Consider the following 21,434-nt stretch of genomic DNA (forward strand, 5'->3'; position numbering starts at 1 on the left):
TTTCAGCTGATGCTGATTGAGTTGGTTTCTCTCCATTTCGAGAATTTCCTTGATTTCCCTCTGGCTCTACAGAATTGTCTGCTTCGCTTCAAAATACATTTGCTTACTTTCTTTCGTATTTTGTTTCTTGCAACGAAATCCCTTATTGAGGGGAACATGCGCGACACCGTCGAAACGAAAAAAAGAATATATCTAGAAAGCAAACAAAAGACACACGAAACACATACACACACAAACGACAACAACGAGGTGGCGGCATGGGGCTTCTCAACACAAAGCCGTGCTCATTAATTCCCGCCAAGGAGGCATTTGAGCGCGAAAAGAAAATCTATGACAAGGCGATCTTGTCGTTCGATGGAGTCAATGGGTACGACGTGTACAACTGCTCTGTCCCCTTCACCTACGATGGCAAAACATACATCTTTGGCCGCGTGGAGAAGAAGGATGAGTGGGTTCACTCAAACAGCATACTATTCGAAAAAGTAGGCGAGAACCGATACCGGCGACACCCGACGTCCATCACGTACAACTTGGAGGATCCGTTTGTGGTGAAGATTCACGGTGAAATGGTCCTTGGCGGCACCCACGTTACGAAGAACGGCGGCAAGGTGTCCGATTACCGTTGCGAATTCTACCACGGGACACCCCTCAATCTCAAGTACTTCTCTTCTGGCCCTTCAAAGATGAAAGACATTCGTCTGGTTGAGCTGGCTGACGGCAAGATCGGCGTCTTCACACATTTTCGCACAGAGGGCTCATGCTTGACCGGCTTTGCTACTATCGATAAGATAGAGGACCTTACTGTGGAGGTGATCAACTCAGCAAAACTGATCAACCACCGTCCATTTGGAGACGCCTGGGGAGGCCCGAGTCAGGTGTACTTGCTCTCATCCGGCTTACTGGGATGCATTTCGCATCACGGCTACCTCCTCGATCAGAAGGATGACATTCAGCTCCGCATTTACGCTTGCACATCTTTTGTGTTCGACCCTGCGACCTACGACGTGTACAACTTCAAAATCATCGGAACCAAAGGGTGCTTCCCGCCGTGCGAACCAAAACTACCGCACTTGGCCGATTGCGCCTTCGTGTCTGGTATCGAAATGCGCGATGATGGCAAGTGCAACCTGTACAGCGGCATTGGGGACGTTGCCGAGGGGTGCATAGTTATCGACTACCCTTTTGAAGGATACGGCAAGATCGTAAGCGATGTCGCCTTCTGAGACGCTTTGAGAGCCGTTGCTATCGCCTGCGGCAGCGACACCCACAGCTACAGCACACTTTTTCTTTTCACAAAATTTTCGACAGGAATGAAAGAGGGAGGTCGGACCGCAAAACGGTATGGTGAGGAGGAGTCGGTGTGAACGTTCTCTCCGCCATGCGAACGACATGCCTTCACCAGGCACTTCTTCTCGCTCCCTTATTCTGTTCTTCGTCTCGTTTCAGATTTCGAGGAGCTGAGTCGTTGCAAGCATTTCGCTCTTCCTCCACCCACCCCCTTGGGTGACGGAAAGAGGGGATACGTAAGTCTACCTATCCGTGCGTCGTGATACCGGATGGGGACTTGCAAACAACAGGATTCTCACTGGTAGCTGTGCCGGCGCCAGTGGTATCGCGGCGGCGAGTGGAGGGATACCAAGTCGGTGTACTCTTCCACAGAAATAGGGAGCTCGCCAGTCAAGAAGAATTGGGAGCGTGGATCGGAGTGCGACATGCCTATGTTTTGATATCATTCTCCCTTTCATTCTTCTCAAGGCCTTGCGTGCAAGAGGAGGTGCGCGCACCTATTCCCACCAAAAGCTGACAAAGGGCGAAATACAAGGCGAAGGGAAGGTGGGAGAGAAACAGCGTTTCCCCCCTCTCGAACGAGCTGCGTGGGCAGCTTCCGATGAACCCGTGGTGAACAAGGATGGAGCATTTTCTGTCATCATGCGAAGCACTCTGCTCTGCTGTCTGCCTCATTCACTGGGACACGTTTCTTTGAATCGCTCTTGGTCTCTTCCCCGTTTCACTTTCACGTACTGAAGATGCACTAGCCCGTCTTTTTTTTTGTCTTTTTTTTTGGTCGTTTTCTTCTTCGATTTCGCTGTTTTCCTTTTGTTCTCCAGTCTTGCCCTTTCTCTTGTTCATGCTTCATCTCTTTCCCACGCTAGCGAGCCGAGTGCTTCCCTTTCTTCCCTTCATTTGCTTGTTTTTTCTTATATTTCTTCCCCCTTGTTTTGGAATACGGGTTTCTGAAACAGCAGTGCGTGGAGCAACCCCTCGGACAGCCGTGACGGGAGGAAAGCAAATACACTGGTGCTACTATTTGCGGATGCCTTTTGTTTTCATACACCCGCTCACCTGCGGACAGCCTAGCCTGCTGATTCTAGCTTCCTCGGGAAACCACCAAAGGTGCAGGAAAAAAATGTAAAAATGTTCTCGTGCCGCAAACACCCGAGAGATATAGGTTATGCATCACGGTGCCATATTTGTTTCATTTACACCCCCGCGTGCAGCCAAGTTGTATCTCCGGCAGAAAACCGGGTACGACTCAGCCGAATGAGTCCGTTGGAGATAGAGGAGCCAGCTCGACCTCCCTGACTGGGACGTTTTGCATGCCATCCAGTTCTTCGTTCATTTTCAGACGTTGCCCTTTTCTCTGTCGTGCCGTCATTTTAGGCATCCACGTTTCCTCTTTTCTCCTGGCCTTGCCTGGCCGCTTGTCTCAGCTCTCCGTGAATAGCAGAAGACTCTTCAAGGTAGTTCGCAAGTGTACGGAAACTCACACGAGAAACACACAGGAATCTCTTAGCAGATTCCAGACGTTGAGTCGAGGAGGCCCTTGAGAAAACCACCGGCAGCTCTTTTTCTCGTTTGCGTTTCGTTCACCTACGCAGTTCCTTTCTGCAGACCCCAAGGCGTAATCAGCGGTAAAGAAGCGATCGGAACACACACACACACACAATCATAACGCTCGCCTACACCCCCATCACCCGCACCAAATTTCCTTATTTCTTTCCCTTTTTAGGCCCACAAAAAGCGATGAGCACATTCGAGACCGTCAAGGAGGAGAAGTTAGAGTTCGAGAAAAACTGCGACCAGCACATCTACGAGAAGGCTCTCCTCACCTTCAAGGGTGTGGATGGGATGGATGTGTACAATTGCTCTGCACCCTTCAAGTACGAGGGCCGGACGCACATCTTTGGTCGTGTGGAGAAGCGGCTCGAGTGGGCCAACTCGTATGTACGGTTGTTTGTGGAGACGAACAAGGACGAATTCACTCTGGTGCCTGGCAACATGGTGTGGCAGCTTGAGGATCCGTTCGTCTCAAATATCGATAATGAGATGTTCCTCGGTGGGACCCACATCCGGAAAACGAACAACCGCGTCTTTACCTACTACTGCGATTTCTTTCGCGGCACTGCGGAGAACCTGAGCTACTTCACGACGGGACCTGACAACATGAAGGATATTCGCCTTGTCAAGCTGGCCAACAACAAGATTGGCGTCTTTTCGCGACCAAAGACGGCAGCGCACGCCTTCATTGGCTTCACGGTGATCAACAACGTGATGGAGTTAACACCCACAGTTATCGAGGAGGCTCCGCCTCTCAATGTCATTCACACCGGCGCCTGGGGTGGTGTGAATCAGGCGTACCTACTGAGCTCCGATAAATTGGGGTGTATCAGCCACTACAGTTACATTGACAAAGACGAGGACGGCAATGAGATCACTGTGTACACCAACTACTCCTTCGTCCTGAACCCGTACCTTCGTGAGGTGGAGGACGCGAGAATTATCGGGACCAAGGGCTGCTACCCAAAGTGTTCCCCGAAGGTTCACAAACTTCTCGACTGCGCTTTCAGTTCTGGCATTGTCATGCGAGAAGACGGCCGGTGCGACTTGTACAGCGGGTTAGGAGACGCGCACGAAGGCCGTATCACTATTGACTACCCGTTTGAGGGTCATGGAACTCTCATCGACAACCTGCACTTCTAGGCAGCAGTGCGCTTATGTGTGTATCTGCTTTTTTATGCGTAGTGTTTCTTTCCTCGGCATAGCCTTCCGTCTCTCCTTTTCTGTGTTACCCTTCTCCATTGTCCTCCACTTTTGAGTATTGGTGCGAACTCGAAGGAAAGGTGGGCTCTTCTTGTCGCTATTTTCTTTTTCGCTCTGTCTCTGCGTCCTTGATGATGTGGGGATACACCTCTCCGTGTGTGGTCTCAGGGTTCCGGTGCCCTCACTTTGACCGGGGAAGCCTGGCGTCGTCTTAACCCCTGTCGATGCCAAGCCACCTCTGGTTGTGCCAGTGTCAATCACCCATGCGGTTCGGGATGTCAGAGCGATGCATGGCTGCTGATGTCGGCGGTGGGGTGGTGGATGGCGTTGCGTTGGAGCGGCCTGAGACAGCGAACACGCTTGTGCCATCCATATCATGGGCAAAGTGTCGACGCCACTGCAATGCATCTTCACCTCGCCCTGGCGCTGCCTGCAGGTGTGGGGCGCCTGGGCCACCTCGAGGGGGATGCATCAGGTGGCTCCCGGCACCATGGGGGCGGCTGTGAGGCGACCCGACCTGCGAGGCAGGGGACGGGTAGAGTGTGAGGCAGAGGCTGTGCTGCGGTGCCCACGCGGGCATTGTGGTAGCGCTTGTCTGCTGCTGCTTGGCACCACGCGATGGGGACGCTGTGAGGGGCCGGGGGTAGGGTGGGGGTCAGATCATGCGGTATGGCAGAATGGCGGCTTGAAAGAAGCCGCTTGTGTGCAGGGCGAAGGGCTCATTGCGGTTTGGTGCCTTACCCAACCTTCCCCTTTTCGTTCTCGGTGAGTTTTGCTTCCGCGCGTCTTCTTGACTCTTTCCCCCAGCTACCACAGGTGCTGCATGAAATGCAACAACAAAAAATGGAGAAATGAGGAGGGAAAACGGCAAAAAAAAGGGCACTCTCGTCAGTCGCACCGACGGAGGAGGCGCCCATCCGCGAGGGAAAAAAAGAGCCTTGCTTCGTTTGCTTTCCTTTTTGTCGTGGTTCACTCTGTCTCTCACCTCTTTACAGTGATTCGTTTCGACACATGCACACACATCAGCGTCACTGCGCGCCTCCTCTCTCACACCTACAAGCACCGACACTCGTATGTGTGTGTGTCTACATTCATGCATTTGCGCGTGTGTGGGTAGCATTAGCAATGATATGCTACACACAGACAGGCGGAGAAGAACGAGACATGGTGAGAGCGAGAAAACAATGAAGAGAGAGTGAGAGGATACCCAGCTGTTGCTTCTCTCCTTTTTATTTCAACCCGCTCGTCTTCGTTTTGCTTGCCATTTGACAGCACGACACCTTCATCAATAGCACCACACGAGTGAAGATGTCAGCGAGGCGCGGACGCCTATGCGTGTGCGTCTTCGTGTGTGCGTGCGTGTATCGCAATGAGAGGACTGCACAAGAGACGCATGCACGACATCAGCTTTTGCGCGTCACCAAACTGGTTCTACTTTTCATGTATTTCATTCATTCTTGCCGTGGATGCTCTAGAGCCGTTATTGCTTTCCCTCACGCTTCTTTTCTCTCCCTCTCTCTGCACCTGCGTGTTGCTGGTCGATTACTCCACACTCTAGCCCAGCGAGTGTGTCTGATGGACTACCGAGTTCTTTTTCTTCCTTATATAACCTGCGGTATAGACATTAAGGCATGCTTGTGCTTGAACACACGCACGCGCACCGGAGGAGGGCTTGCGCATGTGTATACGCGCGTACTTGTGTGTGCTGTAGACGGAGAGAGAGAGAGAGTAAGAGAGACGGCATGTGCGGTGGGAGAAAGGCCGAACAGAGAAGTACAAGCGACAAAGGAGAGAGGAAGCGGAGGGGAAGGCAAAACGGTTATCAGCGTTACGAGAAGACGGAGTTTGGGAGGAAAAGAAGGCGCCCGCCTGCTCGATATGGCAGAGACAGGGAGAAGGCGGGCGGGCGGGCGGGGGGGGATGTACAGCTGCAAGTGACTTTTTGACGAGAGAAAGCACATACAGATCCCTTCAGTTTCGAAGTACTGTGCGAATGGGCTTCACATCTCTACCTTTTCTTCGCTCGATCCTAATCTTCTGCTTGTTCTTCACTGCGCACGGTGTAAGGTGTAAGGTGTGCGTGCTTGCTTGTGCCTGCGTGTGTGTCTGTCTGAGTCTTGTGTGTTTGCGTTGTGCCCAAAGGGGCGAGAGAGGAAGGAGAATGAAGCTTTTTCTCTGTTTTCTTTCACTTTTTTCGCCCTTTCGTTCTCTTTCACTTCTCCTTTCGCCAATACTGCCACCACCACTACCGCCACCGCCTGCTTCGTTTCCATTTAGCGATACACTGCCTTGATGAACTTTCGTTGATTGTTTTCTCCTTGTTATTCTTCTTTGGTTTCTCAACGTGCCTGATGACAGGGGATACCTCAGGGTTGTCTCAGGGTTCAGTGCCCCGACTCTGCGCGGGGGGAAGCCTGGCGTCGTCTTAACCCCTGTCGATGCCAAGCCACCTCTGGTTGTGCCAGTGACAATCACCCATGCGGTTCGGGATGTCAGAGCGATGCATGGCTGCTGATGTCGGCGGTGGGGTGGTGGATGGCGTTGCGTTGGAGCGGCCTGAGACAGCGAACACGCTTGTGCCATCCATATCATGGGCAAAGTGTCGACGTCACTGCAATGCATCTTCACCCCCCCTGGAGCTGCCTGCAGGTGTGGGGCGCCTGGGCCACCTCGAGGGGGATGCATCAGGTGGCTCCCGGCACCATGGGGGCGGCTGTGAGGCGACCCGACCTGCGAGGCAGGGGACGGGTAGAGTGTGAGGCAGAGGCTGTGCTGCGACAACTAGGTCGGCGTATCGCTGCGACCCGTGCCTACGGCTGCTTGGAACGACGCGATGCGTCCATGACATCGCCGGGGGTAGGGTGGAGGTCAGATCATGCGGTATGGCGGAATGGGCAAGCCGAAAGAAAACTGTGCTTCTTGTGTTGTTCTTTCTCACCTCCGATTGATATATTGCGAGTTTTTTCGTGGGTTGCCCTTTTTTTGTTGCCGACATATCAGGGCATGTTTTGTTGCTTCTTTGGTGCGCCCGTACCTTTGCGAAAGCAACTTCACCCACACCAACACACCCAGCTATGCAGAATTGTAGAGAGACAGATCGATACTTTTTCAACCAACATACCCACAGCAAAGAAAAGGCGGGCGCGAATGCGTGTGAGGGAAGACACACCACTGTGCCTCCTCTGTGTGCCTGCCTGTCTTCTTCAACCAATGGAGAATCATCGCCTCTTTTTGTCCAGCACACAGGAAAAGAACAGGGCGTAAGACGCGAAAAATAAGAATGCCGAACGTGGGCAGTGACACAGAGTCTGAGCCTCACTGCAGCAGCTGCGTTGGAGGCTCTCTTTCGCTTCTCGCGTTCGATGTGGGTTACCCTTCCCCTCCTTTTCTCCCCGTTTTGACGACTGACAATGCCCACTCTCCCCCCAAATGCTTCCTCACAACGTTAGTGGTTTCTGTTGCTTGCGGGCGAGTAGTGTAACACACCGTCTCTCTCTCCGCATCAAGAGTGAAAAAAAAACGAAGTTGAGGATCGAGGAGGCAACGACAAGTATAAACAAGGTAGTTTCACCTTCCTCACCTTTCATTGCATGCGTCGTGCAGTGGCGGACTCAGAGGGGGGAGAGGGGGCAGTAACGGAGACGAGGCAGCAGCCTTGATGTATCCGTGGGTATCGTCAAGGAAGGTTAGTTGTGGGATATGTGGCTCGGATAATGAACTAGCCTTTTCGTTGTGCGTTTCTCCCTGCAGCATTACCATTCGCCGCACTTCGCCTCTCGCATCTTCTCGCAATCGCAGCCGCTGCGGGCCGATGACCATGTGCCCTTGTGCCTGTCTAAATGTGGCTTGCTCGTTTGCTTTCCACGTCCCAGCGGCCATGAATCTTTCGATGGTCATACCGCCAGAGTGCCCCCTTCCCTTGCCATGCGCTTGCCGCCCTTGATTCGAAGGCGCGTAGCTCCTCGATTCGTGTTTCTTCCTTGGACCCTCTCCTCTTTTTCCCTTTGTCCACCCTCTTTCTCACGATGTGTGCGTGCCTTTGCTAAGTGGCCTGTGATATTGCGGGGACATGCTTCGTCGCTGACGTGCCCTCCGCCTCTTTTTTGCGTGTCGTTCCACTCTCTCTTGTTGTCTTCTGTCCCCCTCCATCCGCCCACGCCCCATACGCATGTGCCCTTCTCCCTCTCTCACTCTGACCGCTTTGCGCACAAGGGCTTCCAACTCTTACGCTTCGTATTCCGTGGGCAGTATCACCAACTCCGCCAACCCCCTGGCTGCCCCCTCGCTGAAAAGGACGCCCGAGAATGAAGCAAGTGAAGGCAGCCTTCGAGGCCAACAAGCGTGTCTACGAGAGCGTGCTGCTCACTTTCAAAGGTGTTGACGGCTATGACGTGTACAACTGCTCTGTCCCCTTCTCCTACAAGGGCAAGACGCACATCTACGGCCGCGTTGAAAAGCGCGATATTTGGGCCGCTTCGCACGTGCGCCTCTTCGAGGAGACGGGCAAGGACGAGTTCACGGCAGTGCCGGAGCTCAGCTGGGAGCTGGAGGACCCGTACATTGCGAAAATCAACAACGAGATGATCTTCGGCGGTACACGCGTTCGAAAGAACGGCAACGCGATCCTCAGCTACTATGGCTACTTCTACCGCGGCACGCCAGATGAGCTGACGTACTTCACAAGAGGCCCTGGCTGCATGAAGGATATTCGCGTTCTTCAGCTGCAGGACGGCCGTCTCGGGGTCTTTTCACGCCCACGAGTAGGGCGCAAGGCCTCTATCGGCTTCGTGATCCTCAACTCCATCGACGAACTCGGCGCCGAGGTGATTGCCAAGGCACCCCCGCTCGACATCCTGTCCGAGAACGCGTGGGGCGGCGTCAACCAGGCATACCTCCTCTCCAGCGGCAAGGTTGGCTGTATTGGACACTACAGCTATGAGGACACGAATGAGAAGCAGCAGCCACAGAGCGTCTACGTGAACTACGCCTTCGTGCTCGACCCCCAGAGCCGAGCGATTACAGGTGCAAAGATCATCGGCACAAAGAGCTGCTACCCACCGTGCGAGCCCAAGGTTCCCCTTTTGGCGGACTGCGTTTTCGCCTCTGGCATCGTGATGCGCAGCGATGGCAAGGTAGATCTCTACAGTGGGGTCGGCGACAGTCACGAGGGCCGCATCACCATAGACTACCCTTTCAAGGGCCATGGCACCATCATTGGGGACTTGCACTTCCCCATGGCTTCCTCCTTGTGATCACTCTCTGTGCTTGTGCGTTTGGGCAGGTGGCCCAGGAGGAGGGGGGGCTGAAACTCATGTAGACAGTCGCGCAACACCGGGTCACTCATTGCAGCATCGATTGTGACACGTTGGCACGTAGCGCAGAAATGTGATGCGCGTGTTACCATCACCATCACAAAAAGGAAAACGCAGTAGTGCAGGGCGGTGCAGGCGCACACGTCTATTATTTTCTGCTCTTTCCCTTCTTTTTGGTTCCCTCCCTCTGCTCCCTCTGCACTCTTGCTTGCTTCACCTGATTAGCTCTGAAGCCCCCCTTTCCCCTGTCCTTTCCGCTCCCTGCTGAGGTAGGGATACACCTCCCCGTGTGTGGTCTCATGGTTCAGTGCCCCGACTCTGCGCGGGGGGAAGCCTGGCGTCGTCTTAACCCCTGTCGATGCCAAGCCACCTCTGGTTGTGCCAGTGACAATCACCCATGCGGTTCGGGATGTCAGAGCGATGCATGGCTGCTGATGTCGGCGGTGGGGTGGTGGATGGCGTTGCGTTGGAGCGGCCTGAGACAGCGAACACGCTTGTGCCATCCATATCATGGGCAAAGTGTCGACGCCACTGCAATGCATCTTCACCCCGCCCTGGCGCTGCCTGCAGGTGTGGGGCGCCTGGGCCACCTCGAGGGGGATGCATCAGGTGGCTCCCGGCACCATGGGGGCGGCTGTGAGGCGACCCGACCTGCGAGGCAGGGGACGGGTAGAGTGTGAGGCAGAGGCTGTGCTGCGGTGCCCACGCGGGCATTGTGGTAGCGCTTGTCTGCTGCTGCTTGGCACCACGCGATGGGGACGCTGTGAGGGGCCGGGAGAGAGGGTGGAGGTCAGATCATGCGGTATGGGAGGATGGACAAGTGAGAGTTTTTGTTTGACTCGCCTCTGGCTTTTGTCTTTAGCTCGGTGCAGCTTCAAGTTACTACCTGGTCGTTGAGCCGATTCTACTTCTTTGTCCTCCACCTACTCATGCGCTTGTCTGTGTTTGATACTCAGCTGCTCAGAGATCAGTACACCCCCACTCGTGCGCGCGCACACACACACACATACACACACACACGCACTTCGGCACGCTGTTCTCCTCGATTTCTCACTCTCCCAGTTTCTGTGATGAGAGGCCCTCCTCGACGACTCAGCGCAGTCTCATTGTGGCTTTTTCCTGTGCTCTCGGTCGCTTCCGAGGAGCACCAAGATGTCCTTCAAAGAGATGCGTCTCGCTTTTGAGGGGAGCAAGAATATTTACGAGAGTTCTCTCCTCACATTCAAGGGCGTTGACGGATATGACGTGTACAACTGCTCTCTCCTGTTTCAGTATAAGGGCAAGCACCACCTCTTTGGTCGATTTGAGCGGCGTGAGAAGTCGTCAGATTCGCGGGTGCGCCTCTTTGTGGAGACGGGGAAGGATGAATACACTGTCGTTCCAGACCAGCTCACATACCAGTTGGAAGATCCCTTCGTCTCAAAGGTGCAGGGCAGCCTGTTTTTCGGCGGCACTCAAGTCATCAAAAGCGGCGGTAATGTGACGGGCTACTTCTGCGACTTTTACCACGGTATGCCACAGCTACTCACATATTACACCACGGGGCCTGATCTCATGAGGAGCATCCGCATTGTGCAACTCGCCGACGGCACCATCGGCATCTTCTCCTGCCACAAGACGGAGGGCTCCTGCCTGATCGGCTTCACCACCGTTAACTCTCTTAATGAAGTTACGCGCGAGGTGATTGCTGAGGCAAAGCCCATCAATAACGCCCCCTTCCTGGGCGCGTGGGGCGGCGTCAACCAGGCGTATCTGCTCTCCAGCGGGAACATAGGCTGCATCTGCCACCACGGCTACCTTGACAAGGACGCGAACGGGGAGCAGCGCAACGTGTGCTGCATCACATCCTTTGTCTACGACCCGAAAAGGAACAATACACACACTTTTCAGCTAATCGGGACGAGGGGGTGCTTTCCCGACTGCCCGTCAAAGTCGCCATCCGTTGCCGATTGCGCGTTTGCCTCCGGCATCGTGATGCGTGAGGATGGCAAGTGCGACCTGTACAGCGGTCTTGGCGACACCCACGAGGGCCGCATCACCATTGACTACCCGTTTAAGGGGTACGGCACCGTTGTGAATGACTTGGTGTTTTAGAGGTGGGGGACACAGACGTCGGTGAGCACGCCGCCCTTCTTATCTTGCTGATCCTCTTCCCTTCCCTTCGTTAGCCTTGAAGGCGTTTGTATGTGTACTTGTCTCTCCCTCCCCCTCCCCTAGCGGTATTGGATGGCCTCATTGGCCTCCCCCTCCAGCACTTTATCAATTGCCGCGTATTTCTCCCATTTTTGTGCCGTGATTCCGCACTTGTGCCGGTGTAGCGTTTTCTTTTCGTCTAGCTCCTCGTAAGACTGGCTGAGTATAGCTACTCCTTCCTCTTCTTGAGTGAAATTACAGCCCCCCTTTTTCCCAACTTTCAAGTGTTCGTGTTTGCATGTGTCCACCCCCTGCTCGTCGCCGCGGTGGTGGAATACCAAGGGTTCCTCCATGTAGGTCTGCGTGCTCATTCTGACCCAACGCATTATGTGAGCGCCTGATGCATCGATTGCTCCCTCACAGGACTGCACTTGATGACCGCTCTTGCGGGCCACAAACCCACCTTCACGCCTCCCCCTCCTCTCCCCCACGTGTACCACCACTGCTCCCTTGTCTCTCTTCCATACTCATACCCTATATCGCTTCACTGGCGGTGACAGCCCACCAGGGAGCCGATTCAGGTCACGCCTACAAACACCCACGCCCACGCGCATAACCGCATACACCCTGTGCATATTCGCTTCCCTCATCTCACACCCTCTCTTCTCTCACTTCACTTCCTCGTCTCAGTATCTCCCGTGTTTGCCTTGGGCGGTTCAGCGGGTTCTTGTTTTTGTAGCGTTGGGCAAACACATACATCATCGAAGACAATCAACCATACGTAAACTTGCATAGGTCTCATCTCTCTCTCTTTCCCTTTCCTCTGTGCATGTTTCCCCATTTTTTTCGGCTTTGGCTACCGTTTGTACTAACGTGTATCGCCCCCTCTATCCCCTCCGGCACGTCAAGATAGTCGAAGCTGTTCCCATTGCCCGCTCTCCCTTTCACTCACACCGACATTTGAGTCGGCCAGCACGATGAGCTCACCCCAGGTGGTCTGTGAGGCCAAGAAGGCCTTCGAGGCCAACAAGCGTGTCTACGAGAGCGTGCTGCTCACTTTCAAAGGTGTTGACGGCTATGACGTGTACAACTGCTCTGTCCCCTTCTCCTACAAGGGCAAGACGCACATCTACGGCCGCGTTGAAAAGCGCGATATTTGGGCCGCTTCGCACGTGCGCCTCTTCGAGGAGACGGGCAAGGACGAGTTCACGGCAGTGCCGGACGGGATGACGTGGTTGTTGGAGGACCCCTTCGTGTCGAGCGTGAAGGGTGAAGCCCTCTTCGGCGGCACACGCATTCGCAAGGTCAGCAACCGCCTCTTAAGCTACTACTGCGACTTCTTCCGTGGCGGGATTGAGCAGGGTCTTTACTTCACGACAGGGCCCGACAACATGAAGGACATCCGCTGTGTGGAGCTAGCGAATGGCAGCATAGGCGTTTTTTCCCGCCCCAAGACAGATGTCTACACCTGCATCGGCTTCACCATCATCGACGACCTGAGTGAGTTGACACAAAAGGTGATTAATGAGGCAGAGCCGCTTAATGTCCTTCACCCCGGTGCTTGGGGCGGCGTGAATCAGGCGTATCTCCTCACCTCCGGCAAGGTTGGGTGCATTGCACACTACAGCTACAACAGCAAGGACGACAAGGACTGCCCGACGTCGGTGTATCTGAACTACTCCTTCGTTCTGGACCCCGAGACGAAGCAAGCAGAGATGGAGCGCATCATTGGCACCCGTAGCTGCTATCCGGATTACCCCGTCAAGGCAGAACGGCTCATAGACTGCGCCTTTTCCTCTGGTATCGTGATGCGTGAGGATGGCAAGTGCGACCTGTACAGCGGGTTGGGCGACACCTGTGAGGGTCGCATCGCGATTGACTACCCGTTTGAGGGATATGGTGCAGTCGTTGATCAGCTCTCGTTTTGAGCACCCTCTCACCCACTCACCCATACACACACACACACACACACACACACACGCACAGTCCAAGATACACAAGCTCATATGCACGCTCCCCAAATTCACCAAAGAATGCTCCTCCACAGGCGGCGTGTACGTGCTCTCTTTCGTCCTCTTGCCTCTCTTTTACCTCTGGTTCAATGCTGACATTGAGATCCCCACACGCGTTTTTTTGTGCTCAGTGGCGTGCTGGCGACTTCCTCTTTCTCTTGCTTCTTTCCATTGAGGCAGCTTTACATGTGTGTCTGTGCATCTGTGCTCGCTCTCTTGCTCTATAGCTAATTGTAGTAGGGTCCACTCGTACGCACACCCGTATGCTCCCCTCTGATCTTCGCTCAAAGGCACTCACCCACACCCCCACACACAAATGTATCCACACGTCTTCGCGCTCAACGAAACAAAAACGTACGAAACGGTGAGACCTCGGCTCTTTCTTCTCGCGCGGGAGTGAGCGCTGCCGTAAGCAGCGAGTTGGTGGGTAGCTGGATGTCTCGGGCGGTGCGCGACACCACCTCACCCTATACATCTCTCCGAAGCTGCAGCGCACACCCTTACTACAGTGTGGACAGGGTGAGGTGAACATGTCACAAACGGCAACTCTTTGAGCGGTCTTGTTGTCTTTCTGGAAAGCGTGAGGGTATACGATGAAGTTGTTGTTGCGGTTCGTGTAGCGCCTCCTCTGAGGTCTTGGAGGCGGCCTTGCATCAAGTTCAAGCTATCACACGACGACTCGCCAAGGATCTTCGTACCAACTGGATGTGTGTGCTTGCGGGTGGCGGTGTAGTTCATGCACACCCCCATCATCATTCGTTGTTGCAATCGAGGCAAAGCGCATGTGACGGAGTGGCGCGTTGCAACCTTTACACTTTTTCCCTTCTCTCTCGTTCACCCGCTTTCTCTTCCTTTCGATGTGCAGTCAAATTGGACACCACGAGCACACTTCTACACACGGTTGCGGTGAAGTGTCTTTTGTTTCGCCTCTCTATACACGTGTGTGTGTGTGTGTGTGTATTGGCGTGTCTCTGCGTACCTGGGTGCGTGTGTGTGTGTGTGCGTATGTGTGCGTGATCTGTTCTTCTGTCGTGTCTTTTGTTTTGCTGGTCTCCATCTCTGTCTGAGCCCGTCTCTTTTCTCCCTCCGTGTGTCCTGCTGTGAGCGGTGTTGCGTGCTTCTTTGTGCTTCCTTTCCCTGCGTGCACGTGTCTTCTGTTTTTCTTCTTCGTCAGCTCCATCTTGCTATGTCGCTCTCTTTCTCTCTGGATTCTTCCTGATTTGCTTTTGATGCGATGCCAGTATTTCTTGTCCATCCACATTTTCGTTGAGCTAGCTCTCTCTCTCTCTCAGCCTGCCTGTCTCTGTGTGGTCTGTGTGCTGGTGTGCGTCTTTTTCTCTCTGTGTATCTCTGGATCGCCCGTTTGTATGTCCTATCGCGAAATCCAAACATACGCACAAACGCACGCATCGACACACCCGCGTACAAAACGCAAACAAACGAAGATGCACCCACGCGCCGATCGATTCTTACGATTCTTCCACTAGATGGATTCATTTTGAACAACGCAGGGAGATATATGGTAGAAGAGGCGACCAACCAACATACGCACACATTTACAAGGGGTGGTGTAATACACTTCACTTCCACCTCCGCGCATGTGTTGTTGAGAGGAAGTTTCTCACGGATCGTCCTCCTCCACAGCCCGACGCATATGGCACGCACATGCAGGATGTACGCGGCTTTGTTGTAGTGATGGAGTACAGCCCCTTGTGAGGGATGAATGAGTTGAAGGGCACACGCAGCCGCTCCCAAACCCGCTTGATCACTCTCCAAACGTCAGCCACGCAGATGTCGGCACCAACATCGAACTCTCCTTCTCTCTTTGCTTCCCTGGCACACGCTTTGTCGTGTTTCTCCTGTGGGCGCCTTTTTCTAAACAATTGCGCGCTCCTCTGCACTCAGAGGTGTCTTCGTACGCGTTGTTTCGACACTACGGCAGGCAAGCTCAGATCCAGAATCCACTCCCTCCCTCTCAGCTTCTTTCACCTTTCCTTTTAGTCACTGCTGGGCCCTCTTTGCCTCTCTCTCCTCTTTTTTTTGTTGTGGACTTCTCGCTTCTGTCGTTCCACGCACTCGCCACTTCCCTCCTCTCTTCGCCCTCAGTGTGTCCGCGGTCTGTCCGATCACCACTGCTGTGGGTCTATTCCACTGTCTGGGGCTTGCCGTTACGCTCGTGCACGTACACACACGCATACGTACACAATTACATACTTGCTGTCCTCTCTTCCTCCATACACCCTTCTCTCTAGTGCAGAGTGTGCAGATGTTGTTGAAGGCTCTCAAGGCGTCCTTCGAGGCCAACAAGCGTGTCTACGAGAGCGTGCTGCTCACTTTCAAAGGTGTTGACGGCTATGACGTGTACAACTGCTCTGTCCCCTTCTCCTACAAGGGCAAGACGCACATCTACGGCCGCGTTGAAAAGCGCGATATTTGGGCCGCTTCGCACGTGCGCCTCTTCGAGGAGACGGGCAAGGACGAGTTCACGGCAGTGCCGGAGCTCAGCTGGGAGCTGGAGGACCCGTACATTGCGAAAATCAACAACGAGATGATCTTCGGCGGTACACGCGTTCGAAAGAACGGCAACGCGATCCTCAGCTACTACGGCTACTTCTACCGCGGCACGCCGGTGGAGTTAAACTACTTCACGACAGGTCCTGACTACATGAAGGATATCCGCGTGGTTCCGCTCCAAGATGGCCGTCTCGGCGTCTTCTCGCGTGTTCGAACGAGGGCGGAAGTATACGTGGGGTTCTCCACGGTCGACACCATTGACCACCTAACAACGGAAGTGATCGCAACGGCGAAGGCGATCGATTTCATCAGGCCAGGGACGTGGGGCGGCGTCAACCAGGCGTATCTGTTATCGAGCGGTAAAATTGGCTGCATCGGCCACTTTGCGTACAACGACACAAAGCCATCTGGGGAGCCGCTCATGGTATACATTAATATCTCCTTCGTCTTTGACGCCGAGACACGCCAGCTGGACACCGAGCACGTGATTGGAACAAAGTCATGCTATCCAGCCTGCCCGGCGAAGCTACCGGTCCTCGAGGACTGCGTTTTCGCCTCCGGCATCGTGATGCGCAGCGATGGCAAGTGCGATCTGTACAGCGGTCTTGGCGACACCCACGAGGGCCGCATCACCATCGACTACCCGTTCCATGGATATGGTAATATCGTTGGTCAAATGATCTTCTAGGCCATTCGAGGCCCAGCCTCCCTACTCACTTTCCGCTGACCCTTTCTTTCACATTGTCGGTGCTCTCTGTAGTCCTCTCCCATTTTTATCGGTTTTGTCCGCACTACCACTACCGCCCTTACTACTTTCGTGATCAGCTGTGCCTGCCGCCGGCAATCTTTTTAAACCAGTTTACCTAACGAACGCCTCCACTACCCTTCGCTACCCTTTTTACTTCACTTTCTCGAAGTGCACTGTGTGGCTGAGAGTTATTTGGTGTCTCACGAATGCCTCTCGTTTCCTTTTCGTTGATTGCTCTATGTCTCTGATAATTTTGGGATACACCTCCCCGTGTGTGGTCTCATGGTTCAGTGCCCCGACTCTGCGCGGGGGGAAGCCTGGCGTCGTCTTAACCCCTGTCGATGCCAAGCCACCTCTGGTTGTGCCAGTGACAATCACCCATGCGGTTCGGGATGTCAGAGCGATGCATGGCTGCTGATGTCGGCGGTGGGGTGGTGGATGGCGTTGCGTTGGAGCGGCCTGAGACAGCGAACACGCTTGTGCCATCCATATCATGGGCAAAGTGTCGACGCCACTGCAATGCATCTTCACCCCGCCCTGGCGCTGCCTGCAGGTGTGGGGCGCCTGGGCCACCTCGAGGGGGATGCATCAGGTGGCTCCCGGCACCATGGGGGCGGCTGTGAGGCGACCCGACCTGCGAGGCAGGGGACGGGTAGAGTGTGAGGCAGAGGCTGTGCTGCGACGACTAGGTCGGCGTATCGCTGCGACCCGTGCCTACGGCTGCTTGGAACGACGCGATGCGTCCATGACATCGCCGGGGGTAGGGTGGGGGTCAGATCATGCGGTATGGGAGAACAGGAACGGTCTCAAAACGAAAGATTTGCTGTGTTTGCTCTTGCCTGTTTTTTTTTTGGCACTTTGTATGTTTCTTTTTGTTGTTTTCGCATCTGCTCTTTGCTCGTGTGATGGCTTGCGTTCACATCTCTGTTTCTCTCTCTGCGTGTGAGCAACTATTATTCTGCGGTGACGTAACGGAGCGCACTCTCTTCTCCGCACCTGCCTGCTCCTTCATGCTCCTCTTCTCGACCACTCTAGGACAATGCCGCGGCTGGACGAATCGCGGACAAGGCCGAATAAGCGGAGACCAACAGGGAAGAGCAGGCACGGCAACACGGTATCACCCCTTGTGCACAGGAGAACAAAATGAAGCTTAACAAAGAGGGTGAACGAAAGGAGGCAGTCACTACTGACATAGCCGGTACTTAGATGGTGCTGAACTGCCGCAAGATACTTTCTTCCTTCCTCAGATCCCTTGCCCTCTCGCAGGCGTGCTGCCAAGGCCCTTCTTCGTTCTCTTTCTGAGAGAGTCTGGAGTGTGCCGCCCACAACTGTTTGTGAAGGGAGGGAGAAGTGAGGCCCTGTGGTTCGCGGCGAGGTCCCCACCCCTCATCTCAAGCCGTCTCACTTCTCTAATGAACATCGACCGAGCCAGAGGAACTTGTGGTGTTTCATGTTTTTCGACCTTGTCCCGCTCCCTCTCTCTGGCGCGCTACTTGTCTGTGGCGAAAAATGTGATCATACACCTCCCCCTTGCGCACCTTCTCTCTCTTGTTCTCACCCTGCTCTCAACATATGCGGAAATGATGCACCGCAACGGATGCAAGCGTCTCTTTTACCACCGCCCCCCTCTGTTCTCCTCGACTGGCCAACACACACGCATCAACGTTTTCCATCGATACGCGACTCCAAAAGCTGCCGTTCTCTTCGCTCTCATTTCCTCTCTCCTCGTTAGCACCCGGACTATTTCACTTGATACTTCTTATTTCTTCGTCATATAACGTTCTTTCTCTTTACCGTTTTGGGTCATCTCGCCCCTTTTTTCGTTTGTGGTCTGCTTTGTGCTCTTCTTCAGACGCGTACTCACTACCCTTTCCCCTCCCTGCCATCGTCTTAAGCTGAACCAAGGCTGCACGGCTGCATTCATTTGTCATTCACTCCTCATCTCTTCGATTCCCCTTCCACTCCCACCTCCTCTTCTCCGCCCACCTTCTCTGGAACCTAAACAGATCAACGCCAGTACCACGAAAATGGCGAATGTCAATCCCTATTTGTGGATCGTCATTGTGGGCGGCTTCGTTTCGTTCCTCACCGGCGCCGGCGTGGGCATGAACGATTTGGCCAACGCCTTTGGTACCACGTATGGTGCGCGCATTCTCACCCTCACGCAGATTGTCATCGTAGCCTCTGTTTGCGAATTTGGCGGTGCGGTGACGCTCGGTGGTGAGGTGACGTCGACCATCTCCAGTGGGGTTGCCGACCCCAAGGATTTCGCGAAACAGCCATATGTCTTCATGTACGGTATGCTTTGCGCCTGTGGCGCCGCCTTCTGCTGGCTGGCGGTAGCCACGTGGCTGCGTCTTCCCGTGTCGTCGACACACAGCATCTGCGGTGGCGTGATCGGCTTCGCGCTGGTCTACGGCGGCGGTGGTGCGGTGAGCTGGGCGAAGAGGAAGGACGACTTCCCGTTCTTCAGCGGTGTGGCCCCGATTGTCGCCTCCTGGTTCATCTCGCCTGTGCTCACCGGCGCTGTATCGGCTATCATCTACAGCCTGGTTCGCTTCCTCGTGCTTCGCCCTAAGAACTGTGTGAAGCGCGCGATGTACACCCTGCCCGTCGTTGTGGCCATTGCCTTCTTCCTGGAGTCTTTCTTCGTGCTCTTCAAGGGTGCGTCGAAGCGCCTCAAGTGGTCGGTGGGCAAAGCTGCCTGGGTGGCTACGTGCATTGGCGCCGGCGCTGGCGTGCTCTCGTGCGTCTTCATTCCCCTTCTGAAGCGCTTGGTTGCTCGTGACGAGGCGCATGCCTTCGCTGCATCTGAGGAGCGTCCGAGCACGACGGAGGGATCGACTCAGCGTGAGCCTCTCAACGACGAGGACGTGCACAAGGCTCGTGAGGTCACTGGCGACGTTGTCAGCCAATCGGAGGCCTCCGACTCAGAGCAATCGGAGGAGCGCCAGGTCACTGGTGCCAGCGGCCTTCAGGTCCAGCAGTACGAATGGCGTGCCGAGCGCGTGTTTCGCTACCTGCAGGTGTTCACCGCCATCTGCGCCTCCTTTGCCCACGGTGCGAGCGATGTCAGTAACGCCGTCGGCCCGCTTGCCGCCATCTACCAGGTGTACCAGACGGGCGGTGTGGAGAAGAGCTCTTCTGTTCCGATCTGGGTGCTGTGCCTCGGTGGTGCCGGTCTTGTTTTGGGTCTCTCCACCTTCGGTATCCGGCTGATGCGTCTGATGGGTGAGGATCTGACTGTCATCACGCCAAGCCGCGGCTTCTCTGCGGAGCTGTCGGCCGCGCTCGTCGTGTCGTTCGCCTCCGGCTACGGCATTCCCGTCTCGTCCACTCACTGCATCACTGGCGGTGTCATCGCCGTCAGCATCGTCGACGTTGGCTTCCTGAACATCCGCTGGCTCATGGTGTTGAAGATGTACGGTGGCTGGGTGTTTACCCTCGTGGTCACCGCCATTATCTCGGCCATGTTCTTCGCCCAGGGTGCTAGTGCCCCTGCCATGTAGATCTCTCTTGGCGTGCGCTCCTGAAAGTGGCAGTTAAATGTTTACGTCGTAAGGAAAGTATTTTCCTCCTTCTTTTTGCTGGTATCACTTCGTAGTTTCTGGTGCTGAACCATTTGCAAAGCCCCCCTGCTCGCCAGACACCTTCTTTTTCCCCTCTTTGCTTCATGCCAATTTGGGTTTGCCGCATGTGTGTGCTTTCTGCCGTATGTGAGGTGTGTGTGTGTGTGTGTGTGTGTGCTTGTGTTTCTTGCCGCATTGTGAGTTTTCAAGGTACATGAACAGTTGCCCACGCTCACAGGCACCTACAACGGACACGCAGCTGTGCACACACATTTATCACACACACACACACACACACCTTTTCCCAGAAGTGCGACTTTCATTGTGCAAGGTTGACTGATCTCCTTTTATTCCTGTCTCTCTCCCTCTCTCAGTCGCTGTAAAGGACGTTGCTTCGGTCTCTTGTTCATGTATTTCAATGTAATCCACTGACTTGTTTGTTTCGACTCATTTGTTTCTCCGTTCATGCCTCATCTTCGTCTTTTTTTCCGGTTGCCGACTGTTAGCTCTTGCGTGCGCTTGTGTGTGCGCGTGTACGTGTTTTTTTAACGTTTTCAGCGTAGCGCGTTTCGTTGTTTTCTGTGTGTTGCTGTTAATTCTTTTGTAGCTCACGGCGCTGCACTCCCATTGAAAGAAGAGAGAATAACCCCAAACCTCAACCCACCAGGAGGCAGCAAGAACGCGAAAAACGAGGAATCTTAAGGCGTGCAGTGAACCCTTCCTCTTTCGCTTTCGTGTCTTTTTCGTAGCTTCTTTGCTCGTCTATATATATGCATCGATATCTATATATATATATATATATATAGATATATATCTATATATATATATAGATATATATATTTTTTGCCTGTTCTGCTCTTCCCATGTCTCTCTCTGTTTCGTTTCTTCATCTTCCCATCTCGCTTGTCGCTGGAAAGTCGCATTCGGAAAAGACAAACATCAGCAGGCTATGATTCATTTTCGCGCGTACCCCCTGCTCTCCTTTCGCTCAAAGATGCTTGGACAGTCGAAAGCAATAGGTCGTGATATACATCCTGTTACTCGTTTTGCTCACTTGCTTCTGACACTCCAGTCGACTCTTTGCGCGTGGGCGCCCCGTTTTGCT

General features: G+C 54.2%; 7 protein-coding genes across 7 annotated transcripts; all 7 read left to right on the forward strand.

Moving 5' to 3' along the window:
* Positions 1–257: 257 nt before the first annotated feature.
* On the forward strand, positions 258–1,223 carry LMJF_10_1240 (conserved hypothetical protein; the record flags this gene model as incomplete). The annotated part of the gene is made up of 1 exon (XM_001681408.1): positions 258–1,223. One exon carries the CDS (start codon positions 258–260, stop codon positions 1,221–1,223), a length of 966 nt encoding a protein of 321 aa, XP_001681460.1.
* Positions 1,224–3,024: 1,801 nt separating this feature from the next.
* LMJF_10_1250 (conserved hypothetical protein) lies at positions 3,025–3,981 on the forward strand (the record flags this gene model as incomplete). Its single annotated transcript, XM_001681409.1, has 1 exon — positions 3,025–3,981. The coding sequence occupies one exon, from the start codon at positions 3,025–3,027 to the stop codon at positions 3,979–3,981; it is 957 nt and encodes a 318-aa protein (XP_001681461.1).
* Positions 3,982–8,345: 4,364 nt separating this feature from the next.
* LMJF_10_1260 (conserved hypothetical protein) lies at positions 8,346–9,293 on the forward strand (the record flags this gene model as incomplete). Its single annotated transcript, XM_001681410.1, has 1 exon — positions 8,346–9,293. The coding sequence occupies one exon, from the start codon at positions 8,346–8,348 to the stop codon at positions 9,291–9,293; it is 948 nt and encodes a 315-aa protein (XP_001681462.1).
* A 1,212-nt stretch (positions 9,294–10,505) lies between these two features.
* LMJF_10_1270 (conserved hypothetical protein) lies at positions 10,506–11,447 on the forward strand (the record flags this gene model as incomplete). The annotated part of the gene is made up of 1 exon (XM_001681411.1): positions 10,506–11,447. One exon carries the CDS (start codon positions 10,506–10,508, stop codon positions 11,445–11,447), a length of 942 nt encoding a protein of 313 aa, XP_001681463.1.
* Positions 11,448–12,463: 1,016 nt separating this feature from the next.
* On the forward strand, positions 12,464–13,414 carry LMJF_10_1280 (conserved hypothetical protein; the record flags this gene model as incomplete). The annotated part of the gene is made up of 1 exon (XM_001681412.1): positions 12,464–13,414. One exon carries the CDS (start codon positions 12,464–12,466, stop codon positions 13,412–13,414), a length of 951 nt encoding a protein of 316 aa, XP_001681464.1.
* Positions 13,415–15,764: 2,350 nt separating this feature from the next.
* On the forward strand, positions 15,765–16,700 carry LMJF_10_1290 (conserved hypothetical protein; the record flags this gene model as incomplete). The annotated part of the gene is made up of 1 exon (XM_001681413.1): positions 15,765–16,700. One exon carries the CDS (start codon positions 15,765–15,767, stop codon positions 16,698–16,700), a length of 936 nt encoding a protein of 311 aa, XP_001681465.1.
* A 2,087-nt stretch (positions 16,701–18,787) lies between these two features.
* On the forward strand, positions 18,788–20,269 carry LMJF_10_1300 (phosphate-Repressible Phosphate Permease-like protein; the record flags this gene model as incomplete). Its single annotated transcript, XM_001681414.1, has 1 exon — positions 18,788–20,269. The coding sequence occupies one exon, from the start codon at positions 18,788–18,790 to the stop codon at positions 20,267–20,269; it is 1,482 nt and encodes a 493-aa protein (XP_001681466.1).
* Positions 20,270–21,434: the final 1,165 nt, after the last annotated feature.

Source organism: Leishmania major, chromosome 10, assembly GCF_000002725.2.
Source record: "Leishmania major strain Friedlin complete genome, chromosome 10".
Lineage (NCBI taxonomy): Eukaryota > Euglenozoa > Kinetoplastea > Trypanosomatida > Trypanosomatidae > Leishmania > Leishmania major.